Below are 18338 nucleotides of genomic sequence, written 5' to 3'. Positions count from 1 at the left end.
TAAATATAAACATTTTTTGAAAAATTAATTGTCTTCTATCTGACTAGAATAATTTGCGAAAATGCGATGTCACGCTTTTCAACCAAATATAGTACCTATTCGATAATATCGATAGGCAAATCGCGAGACCGTGTCTCCGAGGTGGCAGCACTGGGTTTTCAGTGCTGGAAAGTGTTCGAACTCGCGAGTGCTGAAAAGTGAATAACTGCACAAAAAAAAACTGCGTGTGGAAAACGCTGGGCAGTGCAGCGTTTTCATTTCGATTTTCATGCAATATATTTTTGATTTCAATTGCTAAATATGCCGAGTGTTTCGATCGTGTGAGAGTGAAAGTGGGGAAAAGTGCAAAACGAATTAGCGTAAAATGTTATAAACGGCGAACGGGTGAAGTAGACAAACGTTTGTTCTACTTATCCACATAACGCGCACACGCACACAAACACTCACATACAGTGAGACACACACACACACAAATAGAAAAACACTCGCAAACACACACACATACACATACGCGCGTCAACAGCTGCCGCTGCCTGCCTCGCCTGTCACTGTTGGTGGTGTGGTGGTCTGGTCCCCGCAGCACTCAAAATGTCGGACATTAAGTAAGTCGAAGTCTTAGTGAAAATGCAAAATAATTGTGCAAATATAAAAGTCAGCATATTGGTGCGACGCACCAAATGGTTGCAAAAGAAAAGAAAGAAAAACAAATGCATCAAATTGCAAGTGAAACGTCGTACAGCATTTAGAATATGTACCTCTAAATATGTGCATACACACACACTCACATAAAATCGTGTAATACACACTTACATATTTTCAAGGCATTTGCAAGAGAGTGTGTGTGTGTGTGTGTGTGTGTGTAGGTGAAGGAACCCAACAGCATTTGGCAGTGGTGAAAACGCAATAGAAAACAACATGACACTGACACCACAAAATTTTGGTTACTTCACTTGCCAAAATCACAGTAATATTAAACTATTGATTTTTATACATGTGTGAATGTGAAATGTGTGAAATTCGGATAATGGCATTCATTTTGTTTATTGCATTTGCAGCGACGATTTGCTCAACTATGAACTAGGTTTGGGCGATGACATCGACGATCAGGCGCTTCTTGGCGCCGACGAGGATGAGCTGCTGCTCTCCGATGAAGGTAAGTGAATAAACAATACATATTTATTTTACCCGGACTAATCAATGATTTCTTTAACTGTGCACAGAACTGGAAAAAGATGTGACCAGCGAGGTGAAGCTGCAGATGCGTGCCGAGGCCGAAGAATGGGCACAGGAGCAGCTGCGCAAGCACAAGGAACAGCTGGCTGCCGCAGCAGCAGCAGCAGCAAGAATTGCAACGACACAGGAAACGCCGGTTGCCGAGGCAACCACAGCAGCTGCGAATCGCGAAAAAGATTCACCCAGCGCCACAGTGGTAGCTGCTGCTGAGACCACAACGGCGGCGATTGCCAGCGAGTCGACAGCATCAACACAAGTCACAGAATTGGCAGCGGCCACTTCTACAACAAGCACAACGGCGGCAACGTCGGCATCGAGCAGGGAACAAACGTTGCTGCTGGATGAAGAGGACGAGGAGGAGATTGCGTCAGGTGGAAAGCAGCGACAGCGATCAACAACAACAACAACAGCAGCGAATAGCAAACAAACATCAGCTACGAATAATGGTGGCAGCGATGATATTGCCAGCAGCGAGGTGGAAACCGAAACCGAGGTAGACGCCAGCGATACCGATCTCGAGGGTGGCGGCGGACATTCCTCGCTGCTGACCACGTCGCAGGAGAGTCTCCCCAATGCCAGCTTCACATCGGAGCCGCCGGATCCGCGCGAGGATGATGAGGAGCGTGAGGAACGCACCAATTTCAAAACAGCCAGCGAACGATCTGACAACCACAAACAGCAACAGCAGCAGCATTCGATGCAGCCACAGTCACTTCCAAGGCGACATCATTCAGGTGAGTTCAGTTCATAAAAATAACTTAAAATGTAAGGATAGAAAATGCTAAAGAAATTGTGAAATTATTCAAGTCTTAGATGAACAATTGTATGTTGCTTTAATGTTCAAAGTAAAATTTGAATTTCATTTGTATGTTGCCATGACTGATAATATTGTAATATAAAATTCATATTTAACTTTCATGTTGACATCACTGAAAATATTGTGAAATTGTTCTCTTAGCCTTAAATATTGCAATGCTCAGACAATATTTTGTGAAAGATGCGGAAACATTCTACGCATGAGCATTTAAGTATGTGATTCATGAGATTTATTGTAAGGAATCAATAGCTAAGAACTTATTTTATAAAAGAATGTTAAAGAATTTGAATTTTAACATTTGCTTTCATATTACTATTTGTAATTATACCCGCTACCCATAGGGTAGAAGGGTATTATAACTTTGTGCCGGCAGGAAATGTATGTAACAGGTAGAAGGAGGCATCTCCGACCCTATAAAGTATATATATTCTTGATCAGCGTCAACAGCCGAGACGATCTAGCCATGTCCGTCTGTCTGTCTGTCCGTCTGTCCGTCTGTGTGTCTGTCCGTCCGTCCGTATGAACACCTAGATCTCAGAGACTATAAGAGATAGAGCTATAATTTTTTTTCGACAGCATTTGTTATGTTTGCACGCAGATCAAGTTTGTTTCAAATTTTTGCCACGCCCACTTCCGCCCCCGCAAATCAAAAAAATCGAATAACAAGCGTAATTTTAAAGCTACGAGTTTTGGTACATACAATAATAACTATAGTAGTTATGATTCCTGAAAATTTGGTTGCGATCAGATTAAAATTGTCGAAGTTATTAAAGAAATACTTTTGTATGGGCAAAAACGCCTACTTACTAGGGGTCTGAGTTGCTTTGGCCAACAATCTGGGACATTGTGCCGTCTAGGATATATTTTGAATGGTGTACTATATCGATATACCAAATATACCATTTGGTATATTTTTAGTATTTTGCAGTATATTTGGTATATTTTGAAAATGATACCGCAATATTTTGCCTTTATTAAAAATGGGTAGCTGGTATCTCACAGTCGAGTACACTCGACTGTAGCTTTCTTACTTGTTTTTAGTTAGGAACTGAATTTCAGCATTTGTTTTCTTATTATTATTTATAGTTAGGATTATATTTAAGGTTCTTTTCTTGTATTATTTATTTTGGAATCAGATAATCGAAAATATGAAATATTATCGTGAATCTTTAGAATTTATTTAGAGCATTTTTAGAGTCAATTATGAGGTACCAGATGAAGTCGAATAGTGAATTTCTATTTATAGCCTCTTAATAATCGAAAATATTAAATATTATCGTAAATCTTTAGAATTTATTTAGAGTCGAAAATATTGTTAAATATTTTGTTGAAACTTCAACTAAAAGAATTTATTTAGATTCCATCCTAGTAGAATTCTCTACAGAAAAAGTAACAAAAAAAAGAACAAATTTAAGAATTGACTAAACAAAGTATCAATATAACAAATATGAGCTTTAGTATATTTGTAGTATTTTTTGCACTATACTAATTTGGTATATTTCAAAAAAAGAATACAACTTTGCTGTTATTCACAATGTTTATTTTTTTGCTTGTTTAAATGCAGTACTATATATAATCTTTGGTATATTTGTAGTATTTAATTCGGTATATTTTAAGAATAATATTGTAATGTAGTGTTTTACTAACATACCAAATTTAGCCTTTGTTATACATTTAGTATTTTTGTGGTATATTATTTCGGTATATTTCAAAAAAGGAATACCACTTTGCTGTTATTCACAATGGGTATCCAACAGTTGAGCACACTCGACTGTATCTTTCCTATTCTAATAACACATTTGTCTACCTAATAACAATATTAATAATAATATACATATAATATAATAATATATAATATATATATACATAAAACATAATAATATATAATATATATATACATACATATAAAATATTAATAATCGCATCGCTTTTCTCTTTGCAGATAAACCTCGCATGTCTGGACCGGGCAACGTGCGCTTCAACAGCAACAACAATCCGAACAGCGGCAGCAACAATCTGAACAACAATGGCAACAACAAGCGAGGCGGCATGGGAGGAGCGAGGCATCACTTGCTACGCAGTCCAGGTCCACCGCATATGTTCAATCCGCAGCGAATGATGGGCGGAGTCGGTGGAGGAGGAGGAGGAGGGGGCGGGATGTCGATGTCCCGCTTCATGCCACCTGGTAATGCTCCCTCCCACTTGGTGGGCGCCATCTGCCTGCTGGCCACGCCCCCACAGCAACAGCAGCAGCAGCAGCAACAACTGCAACTGCAACAAGCACAAGCGACACTAACACTGAAAACTGCATTCATTCCAGGCCCATATGCACCACAACCTCTACCACAATCGTCAAATCCCTCACAACAACAACAACAACAGCAGCAGCAACAACAACAACAACAGTCGCCATACACAAGCAATCAGACAGGTGGCGTGCCATCATCAGTGTCAGGTCCCATCAGCTCCCAATCCCCGCATCTACACAATCCGCACATGTTGCACCCGCATCACAACAATCCACACAACAACAACAACAACAACGGGCCGCCAGGACATCTTCTGCCGCATCCGCAACAACAACAGCAGCCACATCCTCAACAGCAACAACATCCACATGGGCATCCGCATGATCAGGTGCGCGTTGGATTGTTGCAGCCCCCGCTGCCGTTGCCCCTGCCCTTGGGCTATGGCGCCGCAGCGGCTGCGTATCGGAATGGCGCCCTGCTGGGCCAGGGACCAGGTCCCGGGCATGGTCAGCACCCGTCGCCAGTGACGCCGCATTCGCCGGGCATGCGTCCCCCGCCGCCGTATCGCAATGCTCCGCCCGGCTATGGGCCACCGGTGGTGGGTCCTGGTCCTGGTCCCGGACCGGGACAGGGTCCGGGACCGGGTGGTCCCGGGGGTGGTCCTGGCATGCCACCGGGCTATGAGCCGCATCCGCAGTACATGCGACCGCACAACGGTTGGCGGCCGCAGCCGGGCGAGGTGCCCAACACACAGCGCATGCCACGCCCACCGCTGCAGACGCTGCCTCAGCACATGATGCAATCGGGTGGTGGCGTCGGAGGTTACATGAATGGCATGAACATGCGTGCCCCGCTGCCCCAGCACATGCAGCAGCAGCAACAGGTGAATCCTGGCGGTGCCCAACAACAACAACAGCAGCAGCAGTCAGCGGGCGGAGCAGCGCAGGCAGCTGGACAACAGCAGGCGGCACAACAGCAGCAGCAACAACAACAGTCAGCGGGAGCACCTTCGACTGTGCCACGCGGCGTTGTGAGCAAGGTGCTCATCAATCCCAATTTCAAGGGCGGCGTCGAGGCGGCCACCAACAAGTTCATCAAGGAGACGCACTTTGTGCCCGCCATCAACAGCGAGGCGGAGCTGCTGCGTCAGCAGGAGGAGTTCATCAACAAGAATCGCCAGTACTTTGAAAAGCGCACCCAGCGTCGTTCTCCCCTGCCGCCCAGTTCCTCCAATTCGAATGCACAATCCTCCTCATCCTCATCGTCCACAGCTCAGTTGAGCGAACGGCGACGCAGTCGCAGTCGAAGCCGCTCCCGAGGGCGCAGCTATTCACCCGTGAAGCGTGGCGAGCGGGAACGCGATCGAGATCGAGAGAGGGAACGCGATAGGGAGCGTGAACGCGACCGTGAGCGGGAGAGGGAGCGGGAAAGGGAGCGAGAACGTGATCGCTATGGCGGTGCAGGTGGAGCAGGAGCCACGACACGTCCAGCTGCGAATCGTGGCTATCGACGTGCGGCCAGCAGAGAGCGTGACGAGAATCGCAGCGGTGGAGCATCAGGAGGAGGAGGAGGAGGAGGCGGCGGAGCAGGAGGCGGAGGTGCCGCAGCGCCAAAGCGACGTCGCAGCGGTTCACCGAGTGCAGCGCGGAATCCATTTTCGGGTGAACCGCGCAATCGCGCCGCCGAGAGCAGCGGAAGCGGAAGCGGAAGTCGAGTCATGGTAAGTTCATCGAACATGGAACTTCGAACTTGAACTTTCAATTAATGTGTTTCTTTCTCTCTCTTTGTTGTGAATGCAGCCCAGCGATGAGGATGAGGAGACGCGCGCCTATCGCCTGGAGATCGAGAAACAGAAGCAGCTGCGCGAGAAAATAATGCGCGACAAGGAGCTGAAACGGCGTCGCGCCGCCGAGGAGAAACTGCACGAGGTGAGTGGAGGAAAGAGTTATACGATGAAAAAAAGATGCTAAAGGAAGAGCAAATATGTAAAGCTAGCTTATTGAGAGCTTCATTCTTGGAGGAAATAGTTCTATAAATAAAGGAATATGCTAAGGAAGTACAAACATCTAAAGCTAGCTTATTGAGAGCTTGCTTCTTGCTGCGTCTGACACAGGAATGGAGTAATAAGAGTAATAGACTCGTCTTACACAGAAAAAGAGTAATAGAGTAAAGGAATAATAGATAATAGTTGCAATAGGTTAAAGGAATAATATTAGTAAAGAATATAAATTAGTCACGATAGAGTAAACAAATAATAATAAAGGATTATTGGATAATTGTCGTAATGGAGTACAGCAATAATAACAATAATAAAGGAGTAATAAATGATAGTTGCAATAGCAATAACTATAAGGGATCAATAGAGTAAGGGAATAATAAAAAAGGATAAAGAGAGTAAAGGATTAAAGATAATAGCTGCAATAGAGTGAAGAAATAATAATAAAGGATTAATAGATAATGGTCGCAATAAAAGGTAATGATAATAATATAGGAATAAAAGATAATAGTTACAATAGAGTAAAGGAATAATAATACAAAATTAATAGATAATAGTCTCAATATAGTAAGAGAATAATAATAAAGGATATATATATAATATTCGCAATATAGAGTACAGGAATAATAATAAAGGATTAATAGATAATAGTCGGAATAGATTAAAGGAATAATACTGGTAAATGAATAATAAATAAAAGCCGGAATAATAATTTAGTAATAGTAAGAAGTATAATAGTAAAGCAGTATTATTTAAGTTTAATCAAACTGTGATATTACACATATCAACTATCTACATATTAATAATTAAAGGTTACATTACATTTAGAACTAGCCTAAGATGCAACTTGTTCTTCCGTTAATGGTCCAATTTATTTTAAATTCTATACAATCTTGATCAAATGAGTATTCTGTTGCCAATAACAGAGCAGCTTAAGCTAAATTGAGCCATTTTTATAGCAAAACATAATAAAAGAGTTATAGATAATAGACATAAATACAACTAAACTAGCTTAAGATGCTGTGACAACTTTTCTGTTGTCAATGTTTCAATTTATTTTAGATTCTACGAAATGTCTTCTCTATAAAATTAGTATTCTGTTGCAAATAAGAAGACAGCTTAAAGTATGTTAATTATAAATTGAGCCATATACCACAATGTTTATAACAAAACATAGTGACAAAGTGAATTTAATTTTAGAGCTGAAAGAATGAACTTTTCTTCATTACAAAAAATGTGAAAAAGTAATATAAATTATACAACTTCACAGAATAAACTTTAGAGAGCGTTAACCTTAAAGTTTCTTAGTGTAGGACACCTCAAAGGCTATTTATTATTCGGTAATATGTTCAACAAAAGTGAATTTAGTTTTAGAGCTGAAAGAATGAGCTTTTTTCGATATAAAAAATGTGTTAAAAATAAGTGTAATATAAATTATACAAATTGAACTTTAGAGAGTGTTAACCTTAAAGCTTCATAGTGTACATAGGACACCTCGAAGACGTTCGTCAGAACTCTTCTCTCACTTCACACACAAGAAGAATGACAATGTGAAAAAACTAAGAGTAATATATATACAAGTACATATATAATATTATTCAACTTGACTTAGTCTGTGAACATAAAACGTTGAACTTAAGAAAGTGTTAACCTTAAAGTTTCTCACTTCACTCGCTAATTTGATCTTGGTGTTGGTTTTGCAGGAGAAGCGCGCCGAACAGCACAGCCCAGATCCAGAGAATGCAGTTGGAGGCGGAGGTGGAGGAGGAGGAGGAGGATCGGCGCCTGGCAGCGCACAAAAGCAGCAGCAGCAGCAACGTCCAGGAATGGGCAATGAGCGCAAAGTGATCTCGCTGAAGCGACGCGACGACGATGCACGCGGCGGAGGCGGAGGCGGTGGCGGTGGCAGACAACAGCAGCAGCATCAACAGCAACAGTTGCAATCGGGAGCTGGAGTTGGACGCAAGCAGCTGACGGCGGCAAAGATTGCGCCGGAGGCAAAGCGAAGCATCACCGAACACTTGGCGCCGTCCAGCAAGCATCATCAGCAAATGTCGGGAAGAGCCGCAGGCGGCACACCGCCCACAAGTAGCAGCAGCAGTGGAGGAGGCGGAGGAGCGGGAGCTGGCGGTGGCGGTGGTGGAAAGGGGCGTGACATGGGCCTATTGCGTTTGGGCACGTCCAGCGACGATGAAGTGGAGCTGGACTACGATGACGATGATCTGCTGCTGGACGAGGAGGATCGTTTGCTGGCCACGCCCTCACCACCGCCCCCACAACCGCAGACGCAATCCCGTGCCGCCAAACGCTCAGCGACACCCGAGTTGCTTGTGGTGAAGCGTAATCACAAAATCGTGCGAGGCACTGGCTCCGCATCGACAGTTGCTTCAGGCGGTGGCGGTGGCGGTGGCGGAGGGGGAGGAGGAGCTGCAGCAGGTGTCACTTTTGCGCCTGGCCAGCGACGTGTTGTCCTCAAGTCCACCAGCAATGGCAGTGGAAGCAGCTCTGGAGGTGGCAACGACTTTTCACATGGCAGGCAACGGGATCGTCGTCAGCGTGAGGAGCAGTTGATGCAGCGCAAGAGCAGCAGCAGTGGAGGAGGAGGCGGTGGCGGAGGCGGAGCAGGTGGCATTTTTGATCGTTTAGAGAAGCGTCAGGCGAGCTCAGCAGGTGGCAGCGGAGGAGGAGGAGGAGGCGGCAACAAGCAGCGCAGCAAAGCACCAGCGCGAATTGTGTTAAAGCACGATTAAAACAAACAAAAAAAAAAGTCAAGTTGTAATCCTTAAGATATATATATAGATATATATATAAACCATAATCAAGTATAAAACTAATCCGAGTGTATTATAAACTTATATAAATGCAGCCCAGCTTTGGAGGCTTTGCTCGCCCTCCCTCCCCAAAAAAATAACACAACAGACACTTATATTTAGTAGTAATAACATCAATCTATAATCTATATATATATAATATGTTTTGACTAGTGTTAGGCTTAAGCATGAAACAGATACAGAAAGCGAAGGAGAAGTAGAAGTAGAAGTAGAAGGAGAACAGCTTTAGGATTAAGCCGGAGGCAGGACAAATCTGTTTGATTACGATTCAATAATCTTAAGATCTTAATACGAAATATATATAGATATATATAGATTATATAACCACATTAATGATTATTTTAAGCTTTACAGTTAAGTGTACAAAACTAAAAACACACAATTTAGCAGTAAGTCGCATCTCGCTAAACTAAACACACACACACACACATATATATATATATATATATATATTACTCGATTCATATTAACTTTTTGATATACCCGCTATCTATTTTTGTAACTTGCCTGCGGCGAATTTATGTAACAGGCAAAAAAGCAGGCAACTCCGATCCGTGTCCGTCTGTCTGGTATATGTTAGTATTTTTACGGTATAAGCATAATACCGCACTGCGGTAGCGGGTATCTCAAAGTCGAGCACACTCGATTACAGCTTTGTTTTTAGTTTTTTTTTTTTTATTTTTTCAAAATATCTCAAAGAATCGCAACTACCACAAACTTGTATTTGTATTTGTAGTTAACTTTAACTAGAACTATTCAAGTATATATATCTTTATATTAATGTGAAGGCGCTTTAAGCGTCTCTCAACACACACACACATACACACACACATGCTTGACTCTTTAGTTGCATGCACATGAATTAAACGTAACCATAAGATTACTATATAAAAATAATATCTATATAACAATTATCGTATATATGTATATTGAGATATATAAATCTAGTCTTAAGAGTCGCGTATTGATTTCGATTTTGACTAGACGCAACAGGCGAATATTATTACCACATAAATTTTTGTTTAGTTTTTTTTTCCCCCAATTTTATTTTATTTTTTTTTCGGATAAATTCAATTACGCAAGAAATGTCCAGTTGTGTTTTTTAAAAGTGTTACAAAAAAAAACTTACATTATTGTATCCGTCTACTCTATATGTTCAAATCCTCCACAATTTCTTTCAATTTGTTGTGTTTTTTTGTTTGTGGCCTACCTAAACAAAAAACAAACAAAAAAAAAACTAACTAACGTAAAGAAAAACAAGAAAAGAAGAAAAAAAATATATGTGTCTTCTGATGGGAAACACAAAGAAGCAATACCATAATGGCCTGTTAAACGATAGCAAATAATCCCCAAATAGAACAGCAAATAAACGCAGTTTCTTTCCCAGAATATATCCAAAAAAACAAAAGAAATATCTAGCTTGTAGTATTAACTGTACATATACTACAGACATACATACATATAAAATATATACTTACATATATATATGAATATATTTATAGATATAATACTTATCAAGCCATAAACAAAATTACACATTACAATAGTTCATATAGGACCATTTTGACAACAACAACAAACAAGAAACATAAAACACATTTATTTATACAATAATTGTAATACGCAAACAAAAAACTTACATTAATCCAGAGTTTTAGCTTGTAACGAGAGATTTAAGTAGAGGAAAAGCGAGAACACAGAAACTATGAGAAGAAATCCCAAATTTGATAAGAAGAGAAATGTTTGTATGCTTTTTTTTTAAGTTAAGCAACGTTGATGTCGATGTTGATGTTCAGATACTTCTACACACGTATATAAATCTTAAATATGATATACAAATATCATATTATATATATAAATATAAAAATATCTATTAATTATGGACTAATAAAAACGAAAGTATATTGCATATATATATAATATACCTATTAACTACAACAATCATTGTACTGTATATAAATCGACTTAACAACAAAACAAAAACAAAATGCGAAACAAAAAAACCTAAAATAATAGTAACGAGTAACGAGTGACGAGAACGAAACGCGTTTGCTCGTTGCAACAACAACAACAAGAACAACATCCAAAACGAGTCTGTGATTAATTTTTATATTTCGAATTATGAATTATGCATTATGTTCACCACGATTATGATTATGATTACAAAACAAACTTAGCATCCATTTGCCTCTTAGTTATAATTGTTTCCCCCCCTCAACACACACACACACACACACACACTTACTTTTATTATTTGATAAGTCAAACAACTGCAGTTAGTTACTAAGCACCTCAACACACACACACACACTCACACACACGCATACTTTCCTCTATCTATATACGATATGATATATTATGTGTTGTTTCCATAGTTGAAAACTTTCCAAGTGCACACATAAATGTGATATGACAAACAAAGAAACAACAACAACAACAACAAAAAAAAAAAGAACGAAAAGAAATGAAACGTTAAGAAGAATTAAGCAAAGCAAATCTAGTTGATATTATGTGTAAGTAGTACTAATAATTTATTCATTTTGTCGACTTTAGTTTTTGTGTGTTGGCAACATGCAAACTTAACCTCACTTCGACTATTGTAAATCAGCCAACGCGCGTTTATCTTATTTTTTTAATTGTATTCAATTCTCGATTCCGTTTTCGTTTTTCGATTTGTTTTTGCTTCTTTCACCTTGCCTATATGTGTATAAGAGAACAACAAACTGAAATTCAATTCGATATTTATAATTTAAGCATATTAACTATATATATATATATATATTCATACTCAATCTAGATTTACTCTATATATATATATATATTATATATTGGAAGTCTACGAGCTATGTAGATGCTAGTCTAGCCTTATAACGATTTATTTAATTTTTGTTATCTTTTGTAACTTGCATTTCTTTTACATTTGATGTATCATCCTCCACTCCCCTTTCCTTTCCCCTTAATCCTTAACTCCTTCCCCCAACCCCCTTCTTAATTGTACGTAACTTAACCTAGAAAACAAACACAGAGAAAAATAAGATAGCAGCAGCTTTGCGTCTCTTTCGCACTGCTGGCTGTTGTCGTTTGGCCTCTCTATCGCTTAGCCACTCTCTTCTATGTGACTATCAATCTATCTCTTTCGCACTCGCGCAGCTGCCATTAAGTTAATTTAAGTGTATTTCTACTACTAGAACAACAACAACAACAACATCCCCCGTCTAAATTTTCTTTCAGCACAAAATTCTGTACAAAATGCCATGATGAAAAAATGAATAACAAACGTACAAAAAGAAAAAAGACAAAAACTAAAAAAAAAAAACGAAACCAAAAAAGATATTGCAAATGAAAGAAAAGTTAATTAGCTAAAGAAAAGAAAAGAAAAAAAAAACAAAATATACTACTATCAATAACTTACTTAATATAACTAACTAAAAAAAAACAAAACAAAAAACTAGTTCAAATTTGAGCGCCGCCATGCGATAAAAAAAAGGACAACAAGCGGCCCTTGATAAGCAGATGAAGACTTGAATAAAAAACTGATATATACAAATACACTGATATACACGCCCACATTCGTCGTTCCGCCCTCCCTACGCCCCCTCCACCCACACACACACGTGTTGTTCCCCTTCTATATATGCATACATATATTTTATATGTGTGTGTGTGTATATATGGTGTGTACACATGTGTGTGTGCGAGTGAGTGAGTGTGTGTGTGTGTGTGGTCGCATGTGTGCGTGTATATGTATATTTTTTACAGCATTCAATTAAGAAATCTCACGACTTTTTATTCCTGTGGGTGGGGAAGAAGGGGAAACTGAAACTGAATGAAAAAATAAATTAAAGGAAATTTGTTATATGAATATATGTAACTATTAGGAACTTGGAACTTATATATTATATAACTTATATATACATATATTATATAAAAGTTATTAGCAAAATTTAGCCATGGCGAACATTTCTATCATCTGCATTTTTATTTTAAAACTAATTTCTTTTTAAAAATGAATTGATTTTTAATTGAAATTATTTCAAACATAGTTTTCAGAATCAAAGAAACAAAATTTTCGTATAAAGAAGCTTGAGGAGTTCGAAATATAAAAATAAACTTTTGCAGCTTTAATTTCTATAAAGGTTATTAACAACATTTAATGATGCTGAACCCTTGAATTACATATATTTTTTAATTAAAGACAAATTTCTATAATTTCTTTGTAAAGTTCAATTATTATTTTTTTTATTGAAATTCTTTTTAACGACACAAAAATAGATTTCAGATTTGAAGAGTCAAAATTAAAGAAATTATTATATATGCAAATTTTAAAATAAAGAACTTGGATAATTTATATAGAATTTGTTGTAGTTATTGAAAGGCTATAAGAATTTCTTGATATGAGAATATAATTTTGAAGCTTCTATATTTTAAAATGGACACTCTTATTTTAAAATTCATTTCTGTATAAAGACGTAACAAAAATAGTTGTCAGAACTAAAGAGTCAAAATTTATGAAATCGAGGAAGTCATCTTATAGAATTTTCGACAATTTCGGAAATATAATTTTAAGGCATATATATATTTTATAAAGGTTTAGTAATAACATAAAGCTTGATACAAGTTTAAGTTAAATTAGCGCAAAGTTTATAGAGTTTTGAAAGCTCGTCAGTGAAAAGAATTTCAATTTTAGAAATATTAGGCAAATCGACATTAAAGGCTGAAAGAGTTATGTCGAAATTTTCCACATTCTTGTACTAAGTACTAAAATCTCCCAAAACTAAGGCATAAAAGTAGTTTAATTGAAAATGTCTATTACACTAAAGCGCCTCTCTCTGCGCTTCTCAAAATAGTTTGCTGGAAAGTAGTTATGGAAAGTCCTAATGACTGATGACACAATTTGCAGCACCATCATAGTATAAAAGTAGCCAATTCATAGAATATAATATATTAAGGCGAAGAGCCTCGTTCTCTGCTCTTTTGTAGGGCATAAAAGTAGCTTATTATAAAATTAGTATTACACTAAAGGGCCTCTCTCTGCGCTTCTCGAAATAGTTATGCTACTTTTATAGAAAGTCTTAATGACTGCTCACGGAATTTTCTGCACCTTCATAGCGTAAAAGTAGCTACTTCAAAAAATATATTAAGTTGAAGCGCCTCTCTACGCTTCTCAAAAGATTTCTATGAAAGGTTCTAATGATCGTTGGCATAATTTTCAGCACTTTAGTCTTTTAATTAGCATAATACTTAACAGAGCCAGTTGAGACAACACTTACATTACGTATACGTAATTTGGTTGGTTTTATTTCATCCAAAATGAGACTTGTCGTTGCATTGCTGTGATATCCATTGTGCCGCAAAAGAGTTATGATCGCTGCGATCTTGACATTGATGCCCCTAAACAGAAACAGTAACAGAAACATCAACACAGACTCCGTCTCGATCAAAATGACAAGAAGACAATGCCATCACAATTTATGCTCAGCTCTCAGCTCTTCACATCCCACAACAACAACAACAACAACAACAACTCAGCAAATCGGGTTGCATTACAATGTGGCAAAAAGCGCAACGGCAACGACAAAAGATTTATGAAAATGTCATACTTACTTATGTCGCAGCTCTCTTAACCCCAACAAATATACATTGAGACAATCCCCGTCCATTGTTCTCTCTTCCTCTCTATCTCTCTCTCTCTCTCTCGCTCGTCTCGATCATTTCAAAATTCGCCCAAGTGACTAATTGAAGGGGCAGATCGATAGTTGCCAGCATGTTGAGATGAAGCATATTGACGCTATACTAGAAGCAGGTCGCATGAGTCGACCTGTTATACCCTGTAAATAATACATGTGGGGTAGTAAGGAGTTGAGTTTGAAGTTGAACTTCAACTCTGAATTTGTTGCTTATTAACTATTTAATACAGCATTGACACTATTTTGTTGGTATTTATAGTAAATTAGTTTACTTAAAGAATGTATGACTAAGATTTTAAGCCCTATAAATGTGCTGAAAAAACCAATAGACGAAATTATCTTTAGCTTAGAGCGCAGATCCTTTATCTGCTCACCTTTGCTTCAACTAACTAATATATATTAAATTAAACTACTTTTATGCTATGGAGGTGCAGAAAATTCCGCGAGCAGTTAATAAAACTTTCCATATAAGTAGCATAACTTTTTTGAGAAGCGCAAAGAAAGGCGCTTTAGTATAATGAAGATTTCATAATAAAATAGTGAAAACAGAAAAAATAGAAAAGTGAAAAAGAAATGATGAAAACAGAGCCATTAAGACTTTCCTTAGAAGTAGTAAGTTTTTGGGAAGCGCAGATATAGGTGCTTCGAAATAATATATATGGTAAATTAGCTCTTTTTATGCTATGAAAGTGCAGAAAATTCCGCGAGCAGTCATTAAGACTTTCCATAGAAGTAGCAAAGCTTTATGAGAAGCGCAAAGAGAGGCGCTTTAGTACAAAAGAGATTTAATAACAAACTATTTTGTTATGCCTTGCGATGGTTCAGAAAATGATGGAAAGAGTCATTAGAACATTCCCTCGTAAGAAAAAAACTGTTCAGCGAATCGCGGAGAAAGGCTCTTCAATAAAATATGTTCAATAAAAAATAACATTTATGCTTTAAAGTTAAAGCTATAAAGAATGTATGTCATTAGGACTTTTCCCACCTCAAGAATCGCGTAGAAAGGTAATTCAATAAAATATATTCAATAATAAACTACCTTTATACTACAAAGTGCAGAAAATTCTGCCAGATATAATTAGGAAGTGACAAACTTTTTGAGAATCACGTAGAAAGGCACTTCAAACTTACATATATACCATGAAGGTGTGGCAGTCATTAAAACTTTCCATAGAAGTAGCTTATATTTTTTGAGAAGCGCAGAGAGAGGCGCTTTAGTATTAGAGATATTTTGTAATAAAATACTTTAATGTCCTGGGAGGGCTCAGAAAAAGTTGTCAACCGTCATTAGGACTTTCTCTAGTAAGAGAAAATAGTTATGAGAATCGCGGAGAAAGGCACTTCATAGGGTTAGGTTTTATGATATAAAGTTAAAGTTATAAAGAATGAATGTATGTCATTAGGACTTTCCCATCAGAAGGAAACCTTTTTGAGAATCGCGTAGCAAGGCACTTCAAACTTTTTTTTCCATGAAGGTGCGGAAAATTCCGCAAGCAGTCATTAGGACTTTCCATAGGCAGTAGAAAGGCAGTAAAGTTCAATTAAATTTTAGCTACAGGGTAGTGACAAGTCAAGCATACTCCATAGCTCATATGCAATAATGCAATTTGCGGTAGCAACGCGATCAGCTCGAAGGCGTACCTCAGCTGCCAAAGGGGGCGTGGCACGTGGCTAATTCTATTGACAGCAGAAAACAAAACAAAAACATTCGAAATACACACACAAGCCAATATTTATGTGAGTTTTGCTTGAAATTGATTTTATTTTCGGAATATATTTTCAATTGTTGTTGTTGTTGTTGCTGTGGCAATTGTTGTTGCAATTGTTGTTGCAAATGCTGTTGCAAATGCTGTGTGGCAATCTCAGGGCCAAGTCCAAGTGTGTGACTTCTGGCTGGGATCTTTTCTGGGGGCTTTCGCACAAGAATTATGCCCACATTAAATGGATAATTGTGTGAGAAGCAACTGCAAACTGCACTCGACTCTTTTTTCTTTTTTCTCTTTTTTTTTTTTGTTTTGTTCTTTCTGCAATTATGCAAAGTGCAAGTTCAACGCCAAGCGGCAAGGCAAGACTCAAGACTCAAATGCAAACTCAAACTCAAACCCAACCCAAAGCCAAGCCATGATTATATTTTCATAGATTTTCCATATAATTTTCCTCCGCTTTGTTTCAAGCTTCTCTTCTCCCTTGTCTCTCCGCTTCATTTGCGGCTTTAGCTTCGTTTTGCTCAATTTGAAAAATTATAATTAAAATCGGTTTGTAAATTATAATTGAGGGGCGTGTGAAATGTGACAGCAAACAACATGAGCTAATATCAAAGCTGTTTTTGTTGTTCGTGATTTGCCTGCTGAATTAGAACAACGCAATTGTTGTTCACTTGCTTCGCTTGTTCGCTTGTTCACTTCGCTTGTTTAGTCAGACAACGAGGCGGGGCGGGGCGGGGCGGTGCGGGGCGGGGTCACGCCCCAAATTGCCAACTTTTGCCAACCCAAAACAAAGATGGGCCTAAATACTTGGTCTACACTACTCTATTGGCCAACTAACGGTACCACAACCACCTAATACACTGAGAGAAATTTAGCACACAGCAGAACACATTTAATACTAAACTTCATTTCAGGCTGAAAGTTGCTGTACTGTAGAATTAATTCTAAGCTGCAATTAATAAATAAGTAATAATCTTCATTTAAAACTATTCCGACAACAAGTAAGAACGCCACAGTCGAGTGTGCTCGATTGTGAATTAAAAGCAAACAATGCTGTATTATTCTTGAAATATACCGCAAAAATACTACAAAAATATACCAAGTCATATATTTGGTATATTGATATAGACCTACATTGAAAATATACCATAATATTAATATACCACTAAGAATAATAAATGTACTGAAAGCTATATTTGGTATATCTATACAACACAACAATCAAAATATACCATAGTGTTCAAAATATACCATAATATTAATATACCGCTAAAATACTAAAATTATACCAAAAGCTATATTCAATATATAGTACTATATTTAAAATATACCACAATATTAATATACCACAAAAATACTAAAACGGGAAAGTCTATATTTGGCATATTAATATTTGCTTTGTATGGTATATTTTGGAATGTTGTATTACATCAATATGCCATCTGGTATATTTTATTACAGTACAGTATTAATATACCAAATATAGTATTTTATATATTTAGTATTTTTGCAGTATATTATTTTTGTATAGTTTAAATTTAATACCTCACTGCTTTGATTTTATTCAAGGTGGGTAGCAGGTATTTCACAGTCGAGCACACTCCATGCATAAAAAGTTACGCTTCATATCTATCTTTAACTTTCTTGCTAAAAGCAATTTGAAACTTATTCAAATAAATTTATGAGTAACCGTCGAAATATTTGTTGTTTAAGTTAAAATGTTTAGTAGCAAAGAATAAAATTTGATGCATATTCAAAGTAATTATTAATTATCAAATATATTTTATACCAACCTCTTTCGAACTCCTTCAAAGGGAAA

General features: G+C 37.9%; 1 protein-coding gene across 2 annotated transcripts; it reads left to right on the top strand.

Moving 5' to 3' along the window:
• The first annotated feature begins 172 nt into the window (after positions 1 to 172).
• Positions 173 to 10821, top strand: LOC133849314 (trithorax group protein osa). Of its 2 annotated transcripts, none has more exons than XM_062285306.1 (7): positions 173 to 602; positions 1056 to 1153; positions 1221 to 1967; positions 3993 to 4235; positions 4371 to 6013; positions 6099 to 6227; positions 7999 to 10821. In XM_062285306.1, the coding sequence occupies exons 1-7, from the start codon at positions 589 to 591 to the stop codon at positions 9043 to 9045; spliced, it is 3921 nt and encodes a 1306-aa protein (XP_062141290.1). In that variant the 5' UTR covers positions 173 to 588; the 3' UTR covers positions 9046 to 10821. The 2 variants fall into 2 exon arrangements, with proteins under 2 accessions (XP_062141290.1, XP_062141289.1); XM_062285305.1 differs by having other exon boundaries at positions 174 to 602; positions 4371 to 6019.
• The last annotated feature ends 7517 nt before the right edge of the window (positions 10822 to 18338 follow it).

Source organism: Drosophila sulfurigaster, chromosome X (assembly GCF_023558435.1).
Source record: "Drosophila sulfurigaster albostrigata strain 15112-1811.04 chromosome X, ASM2355843v2, whole genome shotgun sequence".
In the NCBI taxonomy this organism is placed as follows: Eukaryota; Metazoa; Arthropoda; class Insecta; order Diptera; family Drosophilidae; genus Drosophila; species Drosophila sulfurigaster.
The sequence above is the reverse complement of the archived record's forward strand: the minus strand, read 5'-3'. Positions and strand labels throughout refer to the sequence as shown.